We start from the raw sequence: 27,389 nt of genomic DNA on the forward strand, positions 1-27,389 counted from the left end.
AAACACCACAATGATTGAACCTTACCTCGCCCCCAATGGTGGGTTATGCCAGGCGAGAGAGTGTGAGCGCACCTGCATCACAAGAGGTGCGATCTTCCACTTAAACAGAAGATTCACTGATTTAGATATGTTTTTCGGGAGTCACAAATGCGTCTAGACAATTCTAGGAATTAAATACGACAGTACAATGGGAAAGCGTGCAGTCCCGACAGGAAGGACGCTGCGGAGGCTACATGTGGGGAGTGGGGAGACCTGGTGGCAAAAGAGCATATGGATTAGTCCTGAGAAGGGGGAGTACACATATGAATTTAAGATGGTTAGCGGTGAGAGAAGACACACGTCTGCCTGTGAGGGGGGACTACACCGTGGCTGTATAAGCATATGGAATCGCCAGCGGAGGTCGCACATATTAGGCACCTATACCCAAAATGCAGGCTGACCAACGGGCAGACCTAAAACATAATGAACAAGCGCCTGACTCCTCTGCTGAGTCAGATGCTAGAGGCCTGGAGGAATCTCTGCAGCGATCGCCAAGCCGGAAACTTTACTGACAGAGTTAAAAAAGCGCATGTATCTCTGTGTTAGGGAGAATAGCGCAGCAAGCGGGTTTCAACACCTTTGCCGAGTTTTTCCTCAATCAACAAGTGTTACCTAATATCCTTGAGGAAACCAGCTCCACTCGCAGATTATAAAATCTTGCAAATATGTTAGGTGTCGCCCAGCCTGCAGCTCTACAGATGTCTGTTAGAGAGGCACCGCGTTTACTTGCCCAAGAGGATGCGATGCTCCGAGTGGAGTGTGCTCAAACTCCTGGGGGACACGGCTCGTCCTGGCTTTGGTGAGCGAGGGAGATGGCATCCACTATCCAGTGGGCCAACCTCGGTGTTTAGATACGGCACTTCCCTTCTGCCGACCACCATAACAGACGAAGAGCTGCTCAGATGATCTAAAGCTTTGAGTGCGGTCCTCATAGATTCGCAAAGCGCAAACGGAACAGAGTAATGATAGGGCTTGGTCTGCCTCCTCCATGGGCAGTGCTTGCCGGCTCACTATTTGGTCCTTAAAGGGTGTGGTAGGAACCTTGGGCACATGTCCAGGCCGGGGTCTCAGGACACTGTGAGAGTAGGCCGGCCCGAATTCCAGGCACGAGTGACCGAAAATGCCTCCAGGACCCCAACCCTCTTAATCGATGCCAACACGACCAGCAGAACTATCTTCAGGGACAGAAATCTTAAAGATACTGAATCGTGTGGTTTGAATGGATCTCCGTGCATGCTCATGAGAACAAGGCCGAGATCCCAAGAGGGCATGAGAGGGGGTGGGTGGATTAATTTGCCTAGCACCTCTTAGGAACCAGATAATGAGGTTATGCCTTTCCACGGTGCTGCCAGCCACTGCATCACGGTGAGCGGAGATGGCAGCTACGTAAACCTTCAGTGTGGAAGGCGACAGCCTGCTCTCCAGCTTTTCCTGAAGGAAAGAAAGCACAATGCTGATCTGGTGAGTTCGGGGGTCTTCTCTAAGAGAGGCACACCACTTAGTGAATAGACTCCACTTCATTGCGTAGGCGCATGGGCGGATTCACCGATGGTGTCGCCGAACAGGCCAGCCTGGGATATGGGGGAGTCAAGAAGGCAAACTTTAAAAAGGTGCCCTTCAAGACCGCTTGAGCCTACTGTGCACCTCCGGGAAAATGGGGACGTGAGGCTTAAAAGGTCTAGCCTTCTTGGCATCCTCAACGTAGCACCCATCTAGTCAGTCAGGCCGCGGAGCTGGGGGATAAACCATCTCCAACCCCACAGCCAAAGCAGCCTGGGAAAGCACGAATAACACATCTGTTTCGGGAACTGACAAATGCTCGACCTGTCCGGAGGTAGGAGTGGGTCCAGATCCTAGTCAGATAATGAAAGCCCACCCTCCGATGCAGCAGTGGACGTCTGGTCCCCAGTGTCACTGAGCGAGAGGGCTACCATCTGGTTGGACGGATCGCTTCCTCCGCTCGAAACTTGGATGGAGCGCTTGGAGGAGCGGGAGGACAGGAAACCACCGCATCCAGAAACGCACAGCCGGAGCGACATCTTGAAAAAGATGCGCTGCACGGCTGTGTTGCTCTTTTAGGGAAAGTTGCAACAATACAAACTGCTCTGGAGAACTGGACCCAAAGAACGTCAGGCAAGGGAGAAACCCAGCTCGACCATCTGCCACTATGTGTTACACACTCTGGACCGGGAGACCGCTCTCGTTCACTCTCTCTCTGAAACTCAGCTGGAGGAACCCTCATCAACTCTCTCAGAAGGCTGTTGAAGTCTCTTACGCGAAAAGGATGCTCAGCTTAGCACGCGCTGTGCTTTTATTGCCAAATTGATTGCAACGAGCATCAGCTGCGCGAGCTAAAGCTGCCAACTCATTGGCATTTCATTGGCCTGTTAACATACTCTTTCAGATGATTTGCTTTCGGAACGAAATCCACATAGTGGAAGTTTTTCCACATAGCATTGAAGTTCCCCTCCCGAAGGAAGAGGAGAAACATACGGATGAAACAGAGCAATAACGCTTATTCTCTCTTTCTTTCCTCCAGACAGCAGTTGGTGACTGAACGGCTTCCCAGACACTCCTCACAGGCACTGAGCACCCCATGGACAAAAGCACATCACCTGCTGGAGCACCCCTTGCGATCTTGCACTCATGCACCCTTCTAAATAAATCCACCCTTTGGGATCTAAACTTGATTTCTCTTTTTGCATGGTTCTTCACCCTATCACTATGTATGTACGTATGTATGTATGATGTTTTTTTTTTTATAAAATTATGTAGAAAAATTAGGGAATATTAAAAGGCAAAAGAAGTGTTCTGCTAATAAATAAAGATTTAAGCATTTTCTCTAGACAATCAGTTTGGGCCTTAAAAAATTCAGAGAAGGAGGTGGGCCTCAAAGTGAAAAAGGTTAAGAACCCATGTGTTAAAGGTTTAGTTCACCCAAAAATCGAAGTTGTGTTATTTATTCCTCACCCTCAATTTATTCCAATTCCCTGAGACATTTTTTCATCTTCAGTTCACAGATTAAGATACTTTATATGTCTGTGGAGCTCTCTCATCCTCCATAGACAGCAACGAGTTTGGGACATTCAAGGTGCAGAAAATGACTTGTTCAACTGTACTCATATGAAGATCTCATGGGATTGGAACAACATGAGGGTAAATAATTAATAACATAATTTTATTTTTGGGAAATTAAACACTAACTTCTGTGAGGTCAACTCTGAACTGTGGTGTCAAAGAATTGAGAATGCAGAGCTAGAATCTTACACCGAGTTGCTTAGCAACAGACAACCAATTAAAATAATCTGCTTACCTCATTAAATATCAATGCAAGATCCAGAGTGCAGTTGCAGAAATATCCACACTGTTACTTAAGATGGTGTTTTATCAGCATCTAAGGGGAAGAAATCAAAAACTTCATTCAAAGTGAGAAAAAATTCTAAACCATCTTCCAAACCTGACCAACAGACTGCATATTTTAGATATCTCACTTTTTACCTTTCTCATACAGTTTTAAATGGACGTCAAATTAAGATGACCCTATTGCATAAGCAGTGAAGGTGACAGTAAAATGTTATTTAAATAATGTAGAATTACACTTTAATTAAACTTTAGTAAATTTGGCAACGGGTGAAATTGTATTTATTTGGCGTAATTCATGAGCCACCTATTAAAACTATAGAAAACATTATAATTATATAAACATTATAATTATAATGTACAAAGTCATCATTTTTTACGTGAATATTCAGAATGATTATGAAAAGTCAAGATTTTGAGCAAAGCAGAAAATACCTGATTAGTATGTAATTTTAAATAGTTTTAAACATGAAAACACTTATAATATGCCTTACATGCCTTTTTATGGTTTTTATTTTCTAATGACTAACCGACTAACCGAATTTTACTACATACTGCGTTGCTGATACAGTGTGGTATGCAAAATTGCCTAAAGAGTTATTAGAAAAATGTAGAGAAACGTTCTTTACTCTGCATGTTTGAGCAGAATTATCTACTGTAGAGTATGGAAAATATTCTTTATATTATTAATCTAGTGCAATCCATGTTAAAAGGTCATAATTGTTACAAAATGAAGACTTTAAAATGCTTTATCCAAACAAGCTTTTTTACTCCTTTTTTACTATTCACGATCATTTTAGAGCCCTCTTGACCATATATTATTATTATTATTATTATATTTTAAATATATAGTATAACTAAAAAAACATTAGTACAAATATTCTTTTAAAAATACTCATCATTTTTAATTTTTTTCAGTTTACACGACTTTTGCTGGTCTATATATATATATATATATATATATATATTTATTAGGTACACCTTACTGGTACCGGGTTGGACTCCTTTTGCCTTCAGAACTGCCTTAATCCTTCATTGCATAGATTCAACAAGGTACTGGAAATATTCCTCAGAGATTTTGACGTGAATCATGCAGTTGCTGCTGATTTGTCGGCTACACAACCAGGATGAATTTCCCATTCCATTACATCTTAAAGGTGCTCTATTGGATTGAGATTTGGTGACCGTGGAGGCCATTTGAGAACAGTGAACTCATTGTCATGTTCAAGAAACTAGTCTAAGATGATTCAGAAATAGCATCAGATGTCATAACTGTGGTCATAAAGTGTGCCATGAACCACGACCACCAGCCTGAACCAATAGTATTAAGGCAGGATGGATCAATGCTTTCATATTGTTGACGCAAAATTCTGACCCAACCAACCGAATGTTGCAGCAGAAATCAAGACTCATCAATGTTTTTCCAGTCTTCTATTGTCCAATTTTAGTGAGCCTGTGCCAATTGACCCTTCACCAAGCCCCGCCCTCCTTAGTTACTGTTGCTACGCCTGTCAAGCTTTCGTGCCTGGCAAGGCTTTAACAATGTGTAAGCGCCGGTGTCAGACACTTCCAGAGATATAATGTCATTTTTGGCGAACAGGTGAGATATCAGAGAAAGCCAGACAAAAGAGGACTGCAGTATGAATTACAGGAGTATATTCACGACATAATAGGCAACCTATTAGAGAATAATTCAATCAAAATTGAAGCTAGCTTAGCCTAGTCACCTCATATGCTAACCATTCAACAGCTTAGCTCATGCTCAGCAGGAGAGGGGAAATTTAAATATAATCTAATAATAAAATTGATTCAAAATCAAAATTCGAAATCAAATAGATTTTTCTATTTTTAGCCAAAAAGCCTGATAAGATTAATTGTTGTGCAATGAAATATAGCGTTACTAACCGACGAAGAAAACACGCATGGACACTGGACAGTGCTTCTACATAATGCATTCATAGATAAAACAGCCTGAAAGGGGAAACTGATGGATTTGTGCCAAAGATTAGCATCATTGACCCATTACAATGTACAGTAAGTCACCTATTACTGTCAGTATGTTTGTGTGCTCTTTATAAATTAATGAAAAACAGCTGTGGGTGAAGTATATTGATCCTAAGTGCTCAGTTTGTGATCATTTCTCTGTTTTGTTCTGTTGATTTGTAATTTCAAATCTTCGTAGCTTGAAACAGATGTAAATATGAAGTTAAGTAAAGTTATCAACAGATTCGCAGATTCGTATTTGCCGGATCAATAACTCATGTCATTATGATCTATTTGCTATTAGTATGACTAAGTTACTATGGCGAAGGCTTAAACTGAGCATTACTCATAATATCGAGCGAAAAAAGAAAAAGACACTGTGAAACATAACCTGCTTTGTATTTGATAGTAGAAAGTTTAGATCTGTTAAGGGTAAGAGGTGTGTGAGTAATTGCTGTCTACCGCTGAATGTATCAGGAATATCAAAACAAAACCAACTTAGCTCTGCTCCTTTAGCGCCTCTCACAGAGCTTGATCCATGCTGGCATTTCTCCTCTTGGGTTTTTGGTTTTGAAAAGGGAAAAAATTCCCCCATCCCGTGATTCCTGTCCAAACTTTTAAGATACCGGGATTCAGATTTGTACAATCCATATGCACAATGATTTGGTCTGTTTCCCTCGCTCAAAGGCTTGACAGAGCCCCTGCGCGTAGCTACGGTTGCTAAGCCACGATTGGTGGATGGCGGTTTTTGGATGTGGCTTACCTAAGGGTCAATTGTAGCTGCAGTTTTCAGCTGTTCTTTGCAGACAGGAGTCACAGCCAGTGTGGTCTTCTGCTGCTGTAGCTCTTTTTCAAACCAATCTCTGTAAACCTTAGAGGTGGTTGTGCATGAAAATCCAGTAGATTAGCAGTTTCTGAAATACTCAGAGCAGACCATCTGGCACCAACAACCATGCCATGTTTAAAGTGACTTAAATCACCTTTCTTCCCATTCAGATGCTCAGTTTGAACTGCAGCAGATCATCTTGACCATGTCTACATATGTCAATGCATTAAGTTACTGCCATTAGATTGGCTGATTACATATTAGCGTTAATGAGCAGTTGGACATATACCTAATAAAGTGGCCGGTGAGTGTTTAAATATCCAGCAGTGGGAACGTAATTATTTATTCATATTTTTTCTCCCTTAGTTTTTTCCTTATTTTAATTGCTATCTCATTTTTCATTATCTTAATTATTCTTGAGGCCTCTTTGAAAGTCTGCTTATGCCCCCTAGTGGGCTCCGACCTCTTGTTGAAAATCTGACCTAAACAGCAGGCATCTTTTATAATCCCCAGGTCAATTCACAAAAGGGCAGTAATTTCCCACCATACCTGCACTGTTAACTGTTTATTTGACGCATTGCTGCAATAATACAGCTACACAATAAAGAACTACATGTACACCTCTGAAAATATTAGTTCAGGAACAAAATGTAGCATCACAACATTAGCTTTTACAGTCCTTCCATTCAAGCGTGCCTACTGTAGCACTGCAGCCCGTTTATTTGGCGTATGAATAATTCTCTGTCAAATGTAGTTATGTAACCTCAATTGTAATATATTCTGCCATAAACACTAGAGTGAATTCCCAGAGCTATAAATAGATGTTTTCATGAGGCAGCCTCTGTGTCTGGACTCCGCAGGTTACCTGGGGACACCGAGCAGTATGTGCCAGACTAGCATAGACAGTCTGACATCGACAGAAACGCAGCCATAACACATTGTGGTTGAGCTTTGGGGTGTAAAGCAGCTACCTCGCATTCTTACTGAAGGCTTGGCACTGAGCTCGACAACAATAGACCGTTAAATTCAACAGCACCATCCGTGGGGAAATCGCAAATCGTAAATCCTACTTGGGGGAATGCTGAGTTCTTAATATTCATGAGCAGGCATTCGCCATTGGAAAACTACCCGGCAAAAACGGCAAGAAATCATTAATATGCAAGAGCTAAGCTTTGCTATTGAAAGATCTCGGAGTGGCGTCAGCAGAACGTGATTAAAATTCAAAAGTGAAACCCCTGCGCGCTGCGTCAAGCGTAGGGTGTTTGATTGACCGCTCGAGGGCGCTGTGAGATACAGACAGGGCTGGCGCTGTCACTGTGTGACCCCGGCTGAGAGAAGGAGGAGGAGGAGGGTCTTACGCCGAAAACAAGCAGAAAATCTGGCGGAGGCGACAGTGAGCAAGCGGCTAGCAATGAAGAGATACGAGTGAATGGTGAAAGGACTGAATCGTGCAGTCGCGGGAGCATGTTGATATGGACAGAGCCCAGCATGCACGAAGCCTCTGTTTGTAATCCTTCAAAACTGACGCAAAAGGGGTGGATGCAACCCAAGAGCGGAAACAAAGGCGCTTTGGTTTGAACAAAAATACATCTGTAAAGAAGGGGGATAATTGGTGAGCAACGATTTCAGTTTTCATGGGCTTGGGGTTCAAAGGAAAGCGCACATCACTCGCCGAGTGACGCTACAGTTGTGTTGTTCTGGACTGAACTGATCGATCCGGTGTGTGTGTGTGTGTGTGCGGCTGTTGCACTTCTGCAACACTGTTCAAATGTGGACGACAAACCAGTTTATAATGCACGAAATGTCATTTGAGTCGTTAGTTTTTCATGTTTGCTGTCACTATCAACTGTCCCACTAACTTACCGTCTGAATGTCGATTCCCAAATTTGCTGCACAGAATTTCCTTGTATAGACGAGACAGTCCAGTGGGGCTTCACATGGCCAGGCATGCCCCATGTGATGGCCGATGTTAAACTAAAGCCAAATGTTACTGATACTGAATACAAAGTAAATCGTGTCTAAAATCTAGGGCAATAATAAACTAGTAAAATAAGCCAGTGTTATAGTTATGATGCGTGCTATATTGTTGTGTGTTGACAGCAAAGTAAACGTGTGTTATTCCTTATGTCAACTTCTTTAAAGCCTCCAGTGCACATGCCAGTAGTAAAAATACCTAAACCAGCCTAAACTCGTTTAGTTTGTATGAGTTTTGAGCACTTTTTAGCTGGTCAGGCAATAAGGCCAGCTGTGCACATGGTCGACTTTGCTTTAAAAGCAGGTCTGGACATTTTAAGGTATTGATGACTGAAATATGCTTGTGTATTAGTAGCATCAGATACTCTAAATAAGAAAGCTTTACACACTTTAAAGATTTGTGAACTATAATATATAGTGCTCAGCATAATTGAGTACATCACATCTTGAAAGTGAATATTTGAATCCATTGTATCTGTATCCATTTCTCAGTGAGTTTTGGTGCATTTAAACAAAACAGATTTATCAAACAGATATATTTATCAAAGTAATATTTTAGTTACCAAACATATTTAGAAATTCAAAGATAATAAAATTAAATTCATGCAAAATATTGCAAAAAAAAATTACAACCTACAAAATTTTAACAAAATATTTTCAATTTTTTTTGCTTCTCTTGATTTTTCCTCTTTTAAAATTTGTATTCATTATTTTTCTCTAACATATAAAATTGGGTGTACTCGTTTCTGGTCCGTTATCATAAGTTATATTGTTAGATAAACTCCAGATTTAGCTTCAGTACTGACTAATCTAATATATATGCACAAATATAATATTGTATAGCTTCCTATTAAACATCTGAATTTAAAAGATATTAGGTGTACTTATAAATGCTTAGCACTGTAACTATTTGATTTATTACTTATGTACATTCTGTATATTTGTGTTATGTTTATACCCCCTGGCATGTATGTCTTTGTACTTGTAAAATGTTATATGCTGTCCTTTTAAAGAAACAAAAGGAAGCAGATTTTTTCGTTTTATTTTACGATATTTGTCATTGTTTACAGTAATGGCTGTTATATTCCGATATATCTTTAGATTTTTAGTTTATTAAATGTAATCAGTTGCAATCTGCAAAAATGCATTGCACAGCAAAGTAATAAAGTGGATATGCTATTGCACATTTATTGTGCTAGACAGTAAGTGTTTTCAGTTTGATTGTCTGAGGTGCCACTGTGTCTGTAAATAGCATAAAAAACAAATAAAATAAAAGTGGCTGGGAGACATCCATTATCGTTCAATTCCTCATTCTATAGTTGTGTTTTATTTTGTTAACTCTAAAATACTACACTTTATTAAAATAATTGCAGCAAAGTATTGTGACTATAATAAAGCATGGAAATATTATCTAAACATTAAAGGTTTGAAACCGTGTGCATTGTGAATAGTGCTATATTATAAGCAAAAGAGACACAACTTATTCTTTATTCAGGGTTTCAGATGTATTATTTCTTATTAAGAGTCACTCATCTGCATACTAATAAATGAGTGCAAAGAGGAGAACAGATGTGCGTGCTTGTTTTTTGTTTTCCGTGTCTATTTTCAGCCACTCACGCTTTCAGTTTTGGGCTCATTCTTTTGAATTGTTGTCTTTTAGGTCCCTCAGTATGAGTCGAGATGGATGGAGGAAGAAAGCCAGTGAAAATGATGGGTGGGGAGGACAGGTAAGAGTTTAGTTATTTACGCAGAAATGTGTTTATTGAGAGCAGGAAAGGCTCAACAGCTGTTTTATCTCAGAGCTGAATCGTCTTCGTATATATCCCGTGTTGTCTTTGCTATCTGTCTTTGTAAAAACTGAACATTATGTAAATAATAGAACTTATCCATAGATTTCCTTTTAACTATTAATTGCCTTTCTGCTGTTTGTACATCACCCATCATGCTTTGTGTGTGTGTTGCTGCTGAAGTCTAGACAGATTTTCATTTGTATTACACCAGTGAGTAATCTCAATTTTCTTCACTGCTGACCAGCACCTCTGCTCAGTCGCCACAGTCCAGACCCAGCTAGAGATTTGACAAGCTTCGGCATCTTCATGTTCTTCAGGCATTAGCAGAACCACACTAATATAAACAACTCCACAAGCTTCTGTCTTCACTAATAAAATAACAATCTTAGTTCTAACCAGTAGAACTGTTTTACCGCACAATTTGAGACCAGAAATGTGTGATTTTTAAGTAAATGTACTATGTATTTTACTGTGTAAGTGTGATTAAACACAGAAATAGGCTTCTGACAATATAATTTTTTGTTGCAATTAATTGCTGAAGGTTTTATGATGATGTATAGTATTATTGACCTAAGCTGCAAAAATATATTATAACCAAAATATTTGATTGCTTTATTGTCTATATACATGTTCAGAATAAATGAATGTTTTAAGCCAATTAAATTGTAAATGGAAGATAGGTACAATAGGTAATACTTTACAAAAAAGTACCATTAGTAAATGTTAATCAATGCATTAAAATCTACTGTAAAAATGCATTTTATATATTAAAGTTAATTTAGAAAAATATAGCTGAAATTTATTAGCTGTTATCGCACTGCTGTCTGGAATGCTTGATTTTGATTGGCCAATCTCAACATTCTGAGCTGAGGTAAAAAATCACTGAAACTAATAATACAGGCTCATCCATGTATTTGAATCATCCTGACTGTCAGTTAATACGATTGCTTCTGAATCATTTGCATGTCTGTCTCTGCTATTGTTTTTGATGGTTTGGCAGCATTTTGTGAGTTAATAGTACATACTAGGTCAGTGTATGCACCTTTCAGCTGGTTTTGTTTCTATCAGCTTCATCTTTATTAATTTATTATGGCTCAGAAAATGTTTAATGTCTAATTTTGACATTTATGGCAATAGGCATTTAAAAAGCAGGATAAACTACATTCATTTAGTTGTTTTAGCAGCCCAAAAAAGCCATACGCTTGCTCATTCATCCAATCATACGCTATGGCCAATCATATCTACCTATACTATACCGCATGTCTTTGGATTGTGGGGGAAATGAGAGTGTGCAAACTCCAGCTGGGACTTGAACCAGGCATCTTCTTAATATGAGTTGAAAGTGAGCCACCTTGCAGCCCTAGTTAATAACTCCATTTAATAAAAAGATGACTACATTTGATTTTAATGCATTATTAGGTGTTCGCTAATAAGTTAATGTCCCTTTAAGGCAAGTCATTTCACTTAGCGGCCTTGTTTGAAACGCCTCTTGGGCTGTATTTTCGAGCATTCCATCTGAATGGAGAAACATCAAATTTTTCAAAATTGTTTGCCAAGCTTATAATTATATTACATATTTGGAGTCAACAGTAAAATTAAACAACAGTTGTTTCATAAGTTTCGTTTCTAAACGTCTGAATTAAACAAAATCTGCATATTTTCAAGTTGCCAGAGCTAGTGCGCATGCAAACTCGAAAGGAATGAGATCACAACACCAACCTCATTTACGGCAGTGTTACACATCACACAGTGTTGTCCTCTGGATAATGATCATGTAGTCGCACTGGTCATCTGAAATAATCCACAGCTTGGTCTTGATAGCAAATCTTCTCCAGTAGTGAAATCGATTCTATGTTTACACTTTGAGTAATTGCTGTCTCATGATGTGTGTTTGACAGGACTGACTGTACTTCACATTCGTTTATACTGGAGACACGTCAGTCTATAGAGATTTGATGATTAGCTCCTGTACTAGTAGGCGGGGCTTCATTCGCCATATTGACTGTAACACTTTTCTCCATTCAAAACTATACGAGTGACGCATCTTGTGTATTCTATAGTCTTTGCCTAAGGTTAATCAATGCTTTTATATCATTACATTGACTGTAGTTAGGTTAGCTGACGTTGAATGGAAGCTGATCATAAATTGTCTATTAAGGCTTGAAGCGTTTGGTGCTGTGATGTACACTGCAGTGCAGATACAACAATATAAATATCCTTTAATGGTAATCTGAAAGTTGAAATTCTAAATAATTATTTACATTATTTTAAAAACCCACAGCATCAATATATTGTGCACGTTCATGATCACAGTGTATGGCATTATTGGACATCAGCATATGTCTACGCAAAACCTTTATTTGCTTTAGGTTGTGTGTGTGTGTGTGTGTGTGTGTGTGTTGATCTCTCAGAGTGTTGTCTCTCAGGTGTGTTGTTGTTGTGTGTGTGTGTGTGTGTGTGTGTGTGTGTGTGTGTGTGTGTGTGTGTGTGTTGATCTCTCTGATTGATATAAATTAGGTTCAGGGATGCCTCCAGCAAGTGAGTGTTTTCAGGAGTATTTTTCAGTGTGTGTGAGAGTCTGTTTATTGGTTCAAGCTCAACTCTTGAATCCCAGCGTTCCCTCCGTTGCCATGGAGACAGAGAGTCGCCGTGCCAGCAGGGCAGACTTGCACCTCCAGTCTCATTGAATGTCTGAGGCGTAATCAAACGCTTGTCAGCCAGACGCTGCACATTTTCCTTTGTGTGTGTGCCTGTATTGCAGTCTGTTCATTTCCAGAGGTTAGAATTGTGTGGGTTTTTTTTCTATTAAGGTGTGTGCGTGTGTGTGTGGTCAGCTTGTGCTGTATGCTTTGTCTTAGCTCTTGAGCTTGCAAGCCTGTGTTGACGTGAATAGGCTTTGAAATAAAAATCTTGTTTGTTGAATTTTTACTCAGGGAGGTTACATGGCTGCAAAAGTCTCTAAGCTTGAGGAGCAGTTTCAGAAGGATGCCCCGAGAGAGCAGAAGAAAGATGGAAAGTCCTCCTGCATCTTCAGCGGTGTGGCCATCTATGTCAATGGATACACAGGTCAGACTCTCCCAGCATCCCCTCTGCAATGTGCTGTGGAAATAAACTTTCTTACTCCAATGAAATCCCTTGTACTGCATTGTGCATGTTCAGCATCACCATAATCATCGTCATTACTATTATTATGGCAGTATCTGGATGATTTGTTGCACCTGACTATAGATATTGCGTCAAGTCTAAGAGAGTAAATATATAAAAGGATTTTTGTACATATTTCACTTTTACAATTTTATTCAGGGGTTATTTTGTACACTATTTTTTTAAACTTGTATTTTAGGGTGTGTCCAGGTTTATTTTGAACAAACCTATAAATGCTTGAATGCAGTCATCTAAACCTTGGTGTACACCAAACAAGTGGACAAAAAGCCCTGAGAAGACTGGTTTTGGCCTTCTTTTAAATGAATTCTATTGTGGCTTGTCTGAAATATGGACAATAGATGTGATGTCACAAAATGTGACCAAAGAAATGGACATAATGCTCAAGCATAACGGATTATTCTCTTTATAGTCACAAAATGTCCCAGTACAGTTCAATAAAGGTGTCAGAAACGCTTCTCCTTGCAGCAGATTATCATTTGTGTGTGTGACACAGGGGCTTCCTGGTCAAGCACACAGCATTGTTTGGGATGTTCCGTAAGTTATTCTGCACAATACATGTCATAAAAACTTGTAGTTAGTGTTTTTATCTTAAAAATGAGAGTGTGAACACCCAGCAAATTAAATGTATAGTTTTTTTTTTTCAATTTTTTTAGGTACCGACCTACAGAACATAAATAAATTCTGTATCAAATGATCAGAAGTGATACCAGCATTTCATATAGACAACATTTATTATTAATGTCAAGCCTGAGCAAATCTGAAACTAGGGGTGTGTGGGTACAAATACTCACATGACTCTCTCATTTGCCTTCAAATGTTGCATGCTTTTGCATGGTTTGCTTGCTTGATGTAAACTGCATTATAGACCCTGTTCACACCTGGTATCAAGATACATTTTCATGATGTGATCACAAGTGGTCAAAGCAAACATTACCATTCAGACCCTGCATTTAAAGGTTTCTTTTGTCCATTTTTGACCCTCTAATAATGGAGGGTCTGTGGGCAGGTATTGTTTTTCTTTGAACTTTCAATCTAATGCCTCTTTCACACTGGCAGTGACTTTGTAGCTGCCTGTCGCTCTGGGTGATGACCTGCTGCATACGCAGTTCTATGTAGGCCTACAGCACCAAAAAATACAACTCGCCTCTGCAGGAGCTGAGAGAGGATCACATGAGCTCTACTGGTGCTCCTATTGGCTGTCGTCCCTCAAGAAAGTCACTCTTCATTTGCATAAAGTTTACAGATTCTCAACTTTGTCACGTCACTCGACAAGCCTACCTGATCGCCAGCGGTTGCTGTCACTTGCATAAATGGAGATCGCCGGAATCCGCTCACTGTCTGTTGAAATGAACGGCTGTTTGTTGCTGTGCTGCTGCGAGTCGCTCGTAGTGTGATTGAGGCTTAATACTGCCAAAGCTAGTGCAAATTTTATGCTGTGCAAAAAAAATATGCTGTATATAACCTGTAAATATGCTTAATGCAAAGGCTCGAATAATTAAATTATAGATATAATTTCTTTATATATAGATATAATTATAGATTTATTTAATTTCCAATCAACCAATTAGTTTTAATGTCTATATGTTTTTGTATTTATTAAACTTGTTTAACAAATATCAATTTAAAATCAAAAATTAAATCTTTGACTTAAATAATTAGGCATATGCAAAGGATCAGGAATCACATTAACACATCCAACACATGCACTATCACCTAAAGTCTCTGAATTTTTGCTTTGAATAGAATATTATTAGTAAAGGCACATTAAAGACTTTAAACATGAAATAAAACATTCACAAAATTGTATCTTATAAAGAACTCCTGTTGGTTGGCGCTGCAGGAAAGCTGCTGTTTGAAGAGAAAGCAGCCGTAGCCTATTTTAAAATAATTTGCAGTCAAATATGTATTTATTTTTCATTCATCCATTCGTTTTCCTTTGGCTTAGTCCCTTTATTCATCAGGGGTTGTCACAGTGAAATCTACCGATAACTTATCCAGCACATGTTTTACACAGCGGATGCCCTTCCAGCTGCAACCCAGTACCGGGAAACACCAGTACACTCTCACATTCACACACATACACTACGGCCAATTTAGCTTATTCAATTTACCTGTACTGCATGTCTTTAGACGGTGGGGGAAACCCAGAAAAAACCCACGCGAACACGGGGAGAACATGCAAACTCTACACAGAAATGCCAACCGACCCAGCCAGCACTTGAACCAGCGACCTTCTTGCTTTGATTTTACAGTGCTAACCACTAAGCCACCGTGCTGCCTCGTATTTATTTTTGCCAAAAAAATTAATTAAACATATTGCCACCAATATGAATTCTAAGATTACCAATGACAGTTTAAATCACAGTCTCTCCACTGTGTCTCAAATGAGACTGAAGAATGAGATCACAGTCATAGAGAAGAATCACAGTCATAGAGAAGGCAGTGTTTTGTGGCTGTTCAAACACGTTAACCCAAATTTGTGTCTGCACTACAACTGCAATTCGCTTTCGACCACCTATTAGTATGGTCAAAGTGGACAAGTTCAAACTGTTTCAAACCTTGTTCACACCTGAACTTAACGTTGTCCACTTATAATCAGATCGAAGAAAATGAATCTTAATACCAGGTGTGAATAGGGCCCTATAAATTGCTTTGGAATATAAACCGCTTATATTCCAAAAATTATTGTATTTCCTTTTTAGAAGGTTATTTTTACTTACTGTTGAAGTCAGAATTATTAGCCCCCTGACTTATTAGCGCCCCGTTTATTTTTTTCCCCAATTTCTGTTTAATGGAGGGAGGATTGTTTCAGCACATTTCTAAGCATAATAGTTTAAGAAACCTATTTCTAATAACTGATTTATTTAATCTTTGTCATGATGACAGTAAATAATATTTTACTTGATATTTTTCAAGACACTTCTTTACAGCTTAAAGTGACATTTAAAGGCTTAACTAGGTTAATAAGGTGAACTAGGTAGGTTAGGGTAATTAGGCAAGTTATTGTATAACGATGGTTTGTTCTGTAGACTATCAAAAAAAAATAGCTTAAAGGGGCTAATAATTTTGTCCCAAAATTGTTTTTTAAAAAATTAAAAACTGCTTTTATTCTAGCCGAAATAAAACAAATAAGACTTTCTCCAAAAGAAAAAAATATTATCAGACATACTGTGAAAGTTTTCGTGCTCTGTTAAACATCATTTGGGAAATATTAAAAAAAGAAAAAAAATCAAAAGGGGGCTAATAATTCTGACTTCAACTGTATATAATTAGGTTTCATTAAATAACCATATTTATTTTATAAATTGATAATACAAAACAGCTGTGTTCAGAATTGTTATTCATATGATATTTTAAAAAAGAAACTCCAAAATGAACTGTGCAGCTGAAAGAGTCAGAAGGATGAGCACTGGGCCACTGCTCTTGCATTTTGAGTGTATTTGTTTTGTATTTGTGTGTGTGTAGATCCCAGTGCGGCTGAGTTACGCAGGCTTATGATGTTGCATGGTGGGCAATTTCATCTGTATTACTCTCGCTCCAAAACCACGCACATCATTGCCACCAACCTGCCCAACTTCAAAATACAAGAGCTCAAAGGAGAGAAAGTAGTGCGGCCAGAGTGGATCATAGACAGGTGGGTGCCTTTGTGTGCACTTTGCAGTTTGCAGAAGCACAATACTAATAGTTTTTTTTTCTTGCATTTTGTGCAGTATAAAAGCAGGTCGCCAACTATCATATATTCAGTATCAGCTCTATGCGAAGCAGAAAGGATTAAATTTCACCAGAGTTTCTGGAATAGAAGGCCAGGACCCGTCATCCAACCATGGACCAGACATCAAGCCTCAGCCGAGCCATACTCTATCTAAAGACGTCCTCAAGTCTACTCAGGCTAACCACATGGCTAACTACACTGAGAAAACCGATCACCAGCTGGATATCAGGCTGTGAGTGTGCCTTATCCTAAGGTGTTTTTTAATAAACGGATTGGTGGAAATTTCAACACCTTTATTTTCCCAGTTTTTACATTTAGATTTCCTCTGTTTTCATGCAAGACTTATGTAAAAATAATTAGATTTATAAAAAGCGCAAATTATTAATTAACAGTTTAATTTACTTTTCCATTTGTTATATAACTATTTAACCGGTTAAATAAGTATTTATAACAGAAAGTCTATTACTCTGATATGAAAAATGTGAAAGTTTCTATCAAAAAAAAAACATTTTTGAAAATGAGAAAATTCTGAATTAGAATGTGCACATATTCAAGTAATACATTATACTGCAGTAATGAATGTGCACAAAATTGTTATTATGGCCACATCAAAAGTGAATTATTTTGTCCTTGAATTTTTTTTTATAGCACGCTTTTTTTTACCTAATAAAGAAAATGTACGACTCTGCATGTAACTTTCTATTCAGAAAAAAAGTCATGTTTCAAAGTACAGACAGAAGAATTTTCCTTAATTTGAAGTAAATAGATGGATTATATTAGACTTGAGTCAGGTTTATTTTGTACATTCACATAACGGATATCCATACACCAGTGTATGTTAATGTGTTTTCTGTCACATTTGTCGTACAAAACAGTGCAAAACAAAACGTGTGTGCGCTCACACAACATTGTGTGTGACTCATCATTGCAGAAAGGCTTGAATTAACTCCACAACAAATATATCAATTAACAGTTGGGACTGTTTCTATTAACAGTAAGGGAGATCTGTTTCATTCTTGTCTGTCACTGTGCTGTTTATCTACGTCAGGGCTACGAAGGGCCGGTGTCCTGCATAGTTTAGGCCCAACTTCAACACATCTGCCTGGAAGTTTCTAGTATACCTATTAAGTGCTTGATTAGCTGGTTCAGGTGTTTTTAACTGCGGTTGGAACTAAAATATGCAGGACACCGGCCCTCCAGGACCGAGTTTGGGCACCCCTGATCTACTGATCTAAGGCTACATGGATCGGAGTGATCTCTGTGGCTCTGACATGCATGTGGGAATGGTGGGCGGGGAGAACTAGCTCATTTGCATTAAACGCACAGGCAACAAAAACAGCTACAATGCATTAACAGCTCAGATTTCCCAGATTTAAAGAGGTATAATAAAAAAAAATCTTCAAACAAACTTCAATTTCAAACAGAAACTTTACAGACACCTTCTAGGGACACAAAATACTCCAGGCTAAAATAGTTGCCCTTTAGGGTAATCTATTGGATGACTTGTAGCCTTCCATATTTTTCTGTGTATAGTTGGAAGACAGCATATGCAAGATCAGTATCTCTTTTTGTCTGAGAGATTATGCATGTCCTACAGTATATATATATATATATATATATATATATATATATATATATATATATATATATATATATATATATATATATATATATATATATATATAATTTTTTTTTTTTTTTTTTTTTTCTGAAAAAAAAAAAAACTACTGGTCTACTGAAACACATTTATCTGAGCAATGTTATGTAATTAGATCAATAATGGCAGATTATATATTAACAATTTCTATTCAAATAATTCTTTCTCTTTTATTTGTCCAGCAGAAATGGTTTGCATAGCATTATCTCTGAGGTAGATGCAGAGAAATCGAGAGTCAATGGGATTCATGATGATGATGATGATGATGACATCGCCTGTTCCATTTTGCCAAGAGGCTCACAAGACACTTTGTTAACTAACGGTCATGTACACCCTGTGAATGGTGCCTTAAAGCCTCAGGACTTTGCAGACCATCATCCTCATGTTGTTGACAAAGCGTCCAATCAGTCTCACCTCCCACAGGACAAATACAGGGAGGGTGAGGAGCCCTGCTGCTCATATACTGAATCAAAAGCTAATTCCCATCTGAGGTCCTTAATATCAGCAGCCAGTCCTGCAAAGCAGCCTGGTCCTCACAATATGCAAACGGACCTCCATCAAAAACCAACATCCAATTCAGGAACTTTAGGTGCTCCTCAGAAGGCCAGTCTGCATGATCAGACCACAGTCCGGCTAAATGGGAGTTATCACGTGACCTCAAACTCCTCCACTCTGGCAAACTCTAGTAACCAGTCAGGAAAATCCTCTGCAGAGGCTGGAATAATATCCGAGTTCTTTTCTCACTCAAGGCTGCATCACATTTCTACGTGGCGCAATGAGTTCTCGGAGTATGTAAACAGCCTGCAGAGCAGACGACGAGCAGCAGGTGGAGCTGTTTTCTCTGGAAGAGAGAAGCTGAAGAAGCTCAAAGCTAACTGCAATTCAGGTGGCATCTCTCTTCTTGTGTTTTTTGTGTTGTTATGAAGCAAGTGTTTATTTGATGCAACTCTTACAAAAAAACAACAACAAAAGAATAATAAAATGTATATAGTAATATATAGTGTATATAGTAATAAATATATAGTAATAATACTAGTCTCTCACTTTGACCCAGGTTCCTTGATGGCTGCTCCTCAGGTGCGTCAGTCATGTGTTCTCCATGTTGATATGGACTGCTTCTTTGTCTCTGTGGGGATTAGACACCGACCAGATCTTATAGGCAAGTTTCAATCAATTATCCTTGTCTGTTTTCAGCTGGTATTAACTTGTGTTCAAATGCATCTATTGTGACCAATAGATTTTTGCTCTTTAAATTTTGCTCTTTATTTTGCACTGATCCACATTATTTTTGTGTAAGTAAGGGGGTTGTCATATGAACACCCCAGACTGGAAACATAACCTTGTGCGACAATTTCATGTGTTGATGCATTTCAAAGTTCAAGCTCTGATCTGCGAATTCGCATCACATGATTTTGTAAGACCAATAGCAGTTCACTGTACAGAAATGCAGACTAGAATCGCTCTTATTATCAACGCAACATAATCTTTTACTAATCTGCCTATTTCACTACGACGACCACAGAATTTTATATGTTCAAACTCTTGTGACTGTGGCTTAAATGCATAATTTTTATTCTCAAAAAATAAATGAACGCATGTTATGAGTGAGCAGTAAAGCAAGCAAATGAAAAGAATGTGAATGACAAATGCATTTTTGATGATAATGTGGGTTGATTTGGTACAACATGGCAAAGTATGAATGCCTTGTTTTGTTGTCCTTTCTCACTTAATTTCCTATAAAGCCATGTTCGGTCTGCAGGTTGTGACTTTTGTAAGTGTTCTTTTGTGGCTGCAGATATGCAGGAGCTCCATTTCTGAGTATGGGACACCATACTTGGCAATAGGTCATGATATTTCAGCTTCTTTTCTCTTTGAAAAGCACAAACTGTAGTTTATAATCTTCAAAAACCAGCACTGTCAATTACTCATTGTGGCAAATCTTCCTAATGTTTATATTGGTGTGTGTGTGTGTTGTGTGTGTTGTGTGTGTTACATGTATCACGCATAAACACGCCTTTTAAACTTGACAAAAACTCTCGACAACCTTCATTGGCTGCTGTGTCTTTAATATGGTGTAAAGATTATTATGCGTTATTGAAACATCAAAGAGGACGCAGCAAAGAAAAGTCACTTAGAAATTAAAACTTTATTATTTTATGCAACACCCTTACATTTAAAGGGGAAGCAGAAGGGTGATCTTAAGCAAAACGACCCGCGGCCCATAAGGCTATATGTTTTCTTTCCCTTATTTATTTATTTATTTGCTTATTTGGCGCATTTACTCGTGTGCGATCGGAAAACTAGTGTAATGACGGCATGCCTTCTTTACCAGACTCGGGCAAAGTCCGCCTCTCCTTTCACTCCGCCTCGAAGCCCCAGCTGGCCCTCTTTAGCCCAAGGTATTCAGCTTGACAATATATTAGATTTCTTTATGGAGCCAAGAAAAGCATCCTACTAAATATCAATGCACCGAAATAGATGATCATTTGCATAATTGCAAATATTTCTTAGACAGCCAAATTTCACTATCGTGACAGACTTGGTGATCAGATTAATTAAAACGCATGTTAAGTTTAGAAGTATAAATTAGGCCTTCAAGCCCACTTTAACTTAAACTGAGCTTTACTGATGGTCAATTTGTACTACAGGGAAACCAGTTGCGGTGACTAGTAATCGTGGTCCAGGCCGTGTTGCTCAGCGCCCTGGTGCAAACCCTCAGCTTGAGTTTCAGTATTACCAGAATAAACAGAAACATTACAGGAAAGGTGAGCCCAGATTTTTAAAGAAATATGTTGTCACAAAATTCAGAATTAATTTATTAGAGGTTTTTGCAAGTTTGTAACTAGCCGACCTTTGTCCTTTTTGTGCTTTAGAGAAGACAGATGGGGATCTTGAGATGACCCCATCTCCACAGGATGGTGAAGTTCCCAGTAATGGAGTGCATGAAGACCTGGCTGCCCTTTCTATGGCAGAGATTGCCTCTTGTAGTTACGAGGCCAGGTAATTATTGCAAACCTGGCCACTTTCCTGCAACATGCTGCCCACAACAAAAAATTTCAATGTTTCATATCTGCCCATTTTGAGATTTTTCTACATGTAAATAACAAATTCCACATGGTTTTAATATTTTTCAGCACCAACCAAATATCACTATTGTCTAAAATATTTAATGTAGGCAGGACATTTTTAGTTCATCATAATGCCATTTGTTACAGATTACATGTACTATGGTTTGTTCCATGAGCTTATTGTGGCTTTATCTATAGCTGTCATTTTAATGCTTGTTTAATCTTACTTTATGTCATTTAAGTAAAAACAATATAAGTATATGAATTATTATAGATGGCTTTAAAGCAAATAGAAATGTTGGGCTTGAATAAAACGCCATAAAACATTTGAGTTTTTTAAAACTGTGTGCCTTCTAGCAGAAGATTTTTTTTTAAAAATGATGATTTGAAAAACTGTCCTCACTCTCTTTTACAGGCAGGCTGGTGTGCGAAATGGCATGTTCTTTGGTAGGGCCAAGCAGCTGTGTCCAGATCTGCAGTCTGTTCCATATGACTTCCATGCTTATAAAGAGGTGGCTCTGGCCATGTATGAGATCCTGGCCAGGTACCAGTTGTAATGCTTCATTACTGTCTTTATTCTTAAACTCAGCAGATGAGTACAGAAGTTCTCTTGCTTATTGTTTGCCTATTTTACAGTTACACTCATAACATTGAGGCGCTGAGCTGTGACGAGGCACTGGTTGATGCCACAGCTCTTCTGGTTGAGCTGGGGGTGTCTCCTGATGAACTGGCACGGTCCATCCGTGAAGACATAAAGGAGAAGACTGGCTGCTGTGCCTCAGTTGGAATGAGTAAAAGACTTTATTAATCACCCTTATTTTTTTTCGAATTGGTTACTTTTTTGTTCTTCCATCAAACTCAAAAAGAGATATGCATAACAATGTGTTAGTCAAACTTTTAATGTCCTAAATCTTATGAACTGTCTTTGGTTAACGCTTCTAAAGTTATTCATTTTAAAAGTCATACAGAGCCTTGCAACAATATTGTCATGAATACAGAATCAACTTTTCTTTTCTCTAAAAGGACTTTAATATCAGTGTGTCTATTTATAATGCAGTTGCTGGTGCAGGTTTATCTCTGATAATAATGCTTATGCTTTTTAACAGGTTCCAACATCCTACTTGCTCGGATGGCAACCCGTAAGGCTAAACCCAAAGGGCAGTATTTACTCAGATCAGAGGAAGTGGATGATTTTATTAGAGACCAGCCTGTGTCCAGTTTACCTGGTGAGAACAGAGCATCCTACACTTTCATCCAAAAGATCAAAACAATTCTAACACTCAAACTTACATTGTATTGTGTAATATTGTTACAATTGAAGATATCCGTTTTCTGTTGTAATTTATTTTATAATATTGTTTATTCGTGGGATGGCAAAGTTGAACTTTTCATGACCCACTACTCATGTTAATAAACATTTCATAAAGCAGCTTAACATACTGTACATTTAAGTTCTAGCAAATTAAAAACCGCTTCAGTCCAGTTTTCACAGATAATGTTGTGTTTAATGTAAAGTAAAGTAAATTTTACAACTATAGATTTGTTAATTATAGAGCTACAGGTTGTTGTGAACATTAAATAACTCAAAGGAAAATGGTGAAGAGCACTAAACCAGAAAACTATTTACTTTAGTATCATGTCACAAATCAGATCTGACGCTCAATACTGTTGTGGAAACTATCTAAAATTTAAACAAGATTCTTTGACAAATAGTAAGGGGGAAAATGAATTTATTAGAAACCTTTTGATGAATATGTAAATGTTTTTACTGTAAGGCTGGGCAATTTGGCTCATAGTCAAAATCTCGACACGGTTAATTGAACTTGTTAACTTGATTACGATTAATTATTGATCATTTTAGTAATACGATTAATGAACGGAGAGGAAAAAAAAATATATATATGTAATATATATATATATATATATATATATATATATGTGTGTGTGTGTGTGTGTGTGTGTGTGTGTGTGTGTGTGTGTTTTGTACAGTAAATATGCTTGCATATTATAAGTCAGAGATAAAGGGTGCATTGCTTGATTTTAAAATAATGGAAGGAAACTACTTTCAATGATTATTTATAGAACATCAACGCTGAACAATTAAAATTAAAACACACATTGCCTGAAACTAACAGTCATTTTTTTCTTATAAAAAAGTAACTTGCACTTTTGGAAACAAAATAAATAATTTTCAGTGATTAGATCTAAATTATTTTAAAAAATAGGCAATATCTCTTCTAAAAAAAAATAACTATTGTATACCCTGTAGACAATATTTTAAACCGTGTATTGCTTGCATCTTCTGTAAATAAATATTTTAATGTAAATAATAATTTTTATGTAATGGTGCAGCTTACAATCATCGTCCATTTAGTGCAAAGTAAGGCTCAAGAATGGGTCCATCTTCCTAACTGACCAGAGATCAGATGTGGCTGCAAAGTAACAGCAGAAGTATAAATCAGCCTCAGACTTTTAAGACTTATTATACATCTGCATCGATTGATCGGCATGACCCACGGCACCTGTCTTGTGTGTAACTGTGCATTTATAGTTCTGCGTGCTGTTTGTGTTGCTCTGCAATAACACTTCCGAAACGCTAGCTGGCAGTGGGTTTTTACGTTCCTTTGTGTCGAGTTTCTTCAGTGGGGTTTTGTTTTTTTCTGAAAATTAATTTACTGTACAAGGAGTTAAAGCTCGCTCATTTAGATGCGGGAACTGGTGGACGTGTAACAACTTTAATCGTAAGGTAAACACAAAACCGCTCCTCCACGGTACTCCACACTTGTAAACACTCGCTCCAACGAAGGGCTATCTGCTGTCGCGTGGCTCACCACGCCACCCATGCATGTCAAAATTACCAAACCGATCACAGAGCTTAAATTAGTTAGGTAAATTTTTTTAGAGGTACAAAAAAAAGTATGCAGCTGCTCTCGCCCACGAGCATGCTCTCAATGGAGTGGAGACACGTGACTCAAAGTGGGGACATGGTAGAGAAAATAATAGAAAAAAATCGACTTGGAAAAATTCGATCGATTATAGGTTCTGCATGTCGAGTTCAGATATTTTTCAATTAGTCGCCTAGCCCTGTTTACATTTAAAATTTAATTGAAACACCCTTGTTAAATTAAACATCAATTCCTTTCAGAAATATCATCTGTAAACAGGCTTGTACAGTTGTATTTATTGTTGTGTTTGTGTAAATTGGTGTTTCTGCATGTTTTTGTGCAGGTGTGGGTCGCTCAATGAGCTCCAAGTTGACCTCTCTAGGAGTGAGTACCTGCGGTGACCTGCAGCAGTTGTCCCTGTCTCAACTGCAGAGGGAGTTTGGGCCACGGACGGGACAGACGCTCTTTCGCTTTTGCAGGGGACTAGATGACAGACCTGTGCGCAGTGAGAAAGAGAGAAAGTCTGTGTCTGCGGAGATGAACTACAACATTCGGTTCACACAGGTTTTGAAGTATACAAGTTACAGTCGTTAATGATTTTGTTTGACCTGTTGTCTTCCTCAGTCTGTTGGCTTCCCTCATTAGTTTTTCATGCTCTGCTAGGTTGAGGAGGCGGAGTCTTTCCTCAATAATCTCTCTATGGAGGTACAGAAGAGGTTAGAGGGGGCGGGGCTTAGAGGTCGTCGGGTTACACTGAAGGTCATGATGCGGAAACCAGGTGCGCCGGTAGAACCAGCCAAATATGGTGGTCATGGGATATGTGACAACTTTGCCAGGTGATTTGCATCTTTCATCTCAATAACACACACACACACGTAAAGAAGAAAATGGTTAAAAGTGAGTGGCTAAGAAAGCATTTAATCATCTAAATTCATAACCTTTGAATATAGACATGGGGAAATAAACGTGCAATTTAATATCTACTATCTTTATAGTCATTTAAGTTTAAAATTTTTAAAAGTTTGGACAAAAATGTGTTGAAATTGTGTCTGTAACTTTACAAACATGTTCTGGGTACATAAAGGATTATGTTATAAGTTGTAAAATGTGACCATAAAAGGAGCATTTCAACATCTGTAATGTTGACTCGGTGCGTTGAAAAGCTTTTCATGACTGTCACATTACAGGTCTGTTTTACTAGCTCAGCCCACAGACAGTGGTCGAGTGATTGCATCAGAGGCCATTAAGCTGTTTCATGCCATGAAGCTGAATGTGAAGGACATGAGGGGAGTGGGGCTGCAGGTGCAGCAGCTGGATGGATCACATGCAGACCCTTCAGGACAAGGGCCCTCTCGTGGCCGATCAATCAGAGACCTGCTTCTGGCCAAACAGTCTGCCCACAGCCCCAGCAAGGAGTCTCCATCACAAGGTTAGAGCGATGTCATCAGGACCGGGTGTTTTAGATCGAATCTTGATCAAACTAGCCTTCATGCCATGTAAACCTGAATGCCGTGAGTTGCTTTCTCAGAGTTTGTGTTTGATTTAGGATGACCAGATGTTTCGCCGGATAGACTGTATTTTTATTTTGCTGACTTCTAATGAGTTCAAATCACATTTTGTCCCATATTTTATCTTTACGTGAATTTCTTAATAGCCTGGCACAGTTAGCAGTCCTCTGTCATGCGGAAATAGCCTAATCAGTGGTAGCCAGTCATATCAGGGTATATTTGACAAACACAATTACAGTCCAATCATATTTCCTTGTTATTCAACATGTAGTTAGGGCCATGCAAAATCAATGTCAGTGATGGAAAACATTGAGCAATTAATAACAAAATAAATAGGTCCTGTATACCACTCTGAGAAATCTGCGTTGAATACGGCTTTAGAGTTTGCATTGATGGCAGGATTTTAAGAATTCGCTTATACCTTTAAGAATGAACTAATACCTTTCTTGATGCTTTTATTATAGATGGTTTAATCAGCGCTTCGTCATCCAGAGCTTTCTCCTCCAATCAGAAGAGAGTTACCCCTGCATTATCACCGCCACCTTCTACATCATCATCATCATCACCACCACCCTCCTTCACCATTATAGATCCAATGCCTGGAACAAGTAAAGGAGATTATCACCATCCACACACCCCCAACCACGTCAGGGCCTGCCTAAACATCAGCATCGAGGTGCCATCTCCCTCTCAGGTTAGCATCTTTTAGCTTAATGCACTAAAACAGAAAATGGGAAGCTTTCTGAGTCATGTTGCAATTAAAAATGAACTTTGCAAAAGTATCACACATTTTTTTCTGTAGGTCAAAAGTAATATTGACAAAGCTTTTCTTTTATCTGTCACAATTTTTAAACAGTTTTTTTTTATAATAATAATAATAATAATAAAATTAAGCTTTACTTTTTGTAGCTTGACTTTGTCTACAGATTGTGCTTGGTACAAACAAAGGTTTTTTAAGACAACTGCTTATTACTTTAAGGAAAGATGCATCAAACTGATTAAACATGACAATTATAACGTTACAAAAACTATTTAAAATAAATGTTTTTGTAATAAAATCTAAGCGACCCTAAAATATGAAATAAAATGGAAACCACTGTTTTCCCTTTGGTTTTAGGTGGACCCATCTGTTTTAAAAGCTTTACCTATAGACATAAGGAGACAAGTAGAGGAAACCTGGAGATACAGAGAGGAGCAGCCCAGCACTTCTTCTCATTACTCAACACCACCTCGACCACCCTCCACTCCACCTCCAGGACCTTCACTTGTTCTGCAGCTCCCAAACCAGCCTGGTCAACCATGCACAACGGGCATTATATTAGAGCTCCCGGACTTCTCCCAGGTACAAATCCCAATCACAAGTTGAAAACGAAGTTGTTACACTGACCATCAGAAGTTAAAATGTTCTCACACTCAACCTTC

The 27,389-nt window shown here is 38.5% G+C and overlaps 1 protein-coding gene across 11 annotated transcripts in view; it reads left to right on the forward strand.

Moving 5' to 3' along the window:
* rev1 (REV1 DNA directed polymerase) overlaps nucleotides 1-27,389 on the forward strand; it is a 247,872-nt gene that overhangs the window by 216,225 nt on the left and 4,258 nt on the right. For 3 of the 11 annotated variants that reach the window (XM_073912188.1, XM_073912189.1, XM_073912190.1), the window contains 16 exons: nucleotides 9,843-9,909; nucleotides 12,906-13,038; nucleotides 16,603-16,771; nucleotides 16,848-17,081; nucleotides 18,689-19,392; nucleotides 19,561-19,665; nucleotides 21,155-21,271; nucleotides 21,380-21,506; nucleotides 21,990-22,118; nucleotides 22,211-22,365; nucleotides 22,681-22,800; nucleotides 24,803-25,023; nucleotides 25,123-25,295; nucleotides 25,647-25,888; nucleotides 26,432-26,661; nucleotides 27,085-27,309. In XM_073912188.1, the coding sequence (XP_073768289.1) occupies nucleotides 9,843-9,909; nucleotides 12,906-13,038; nucleotides 16,603-16,771; nucleotides 16,848-17,081; nucleotides 18,689-19,392; nucleotides 19,561-19,665; nucleotides 21,155-21,271; nucleotides 21,380-21,506; nucleotides 21,990-22,118; nucleotides 22,211-22,365; nucleotides 22,681-22,800; nucleotides 24,803-25,023; nucleotides 25,123-25,295; nucleotides 25,647-25,888; nucleotides 26,432-26,661; nucleotides 27,085-27,309 (3,151 nt within the window). Of the gene's footprint in view, nucleotides 1-7,600; nucleotides 7,821-9,842; nucleotides 9,910-12,905; nucleotides 13,039-13,630; nucleotides 13,672-16,602; nucleotides 16,772-16,847; nucleotides 17,082-18,688; nucleotides 19,393-19,542; nucleotides 19,666-21,154; nucleotides 21,272-21,379; nucleotides 21,507-21,989; nucleotides 22,119-22,210; nucleotides 22,366-22,680; nucleotides 22,801-24,802; nucleotides 25,024-25,122; nucleotides 25,296-25,646; nucleotides 25,889-26,431; nucleotides 26,662-27,084; nucleotides 27,310-27,389 lie in introns of those variants that run through there. The other 8 variants (XM_073912197.1, XM_073912198.1, XM_073912191.1 and 5 more) reach the window with 5 other exon arrangements.

Source organism: Danio rerio, chromosome 9 (genome assembly GCF_049306965.1).
Source record: "Danio rerio strain Tuebingen ecotype United States chromosome 9, GRCz12tu, whole genome shotgun sequence".
NCBI classification, from domain to species: domain Eukaryota; kingdom Metazoa; phylum Chordata; class Actinopteri; order Cypriniformes; family Danionidae; genus Danio; species Danio rerio.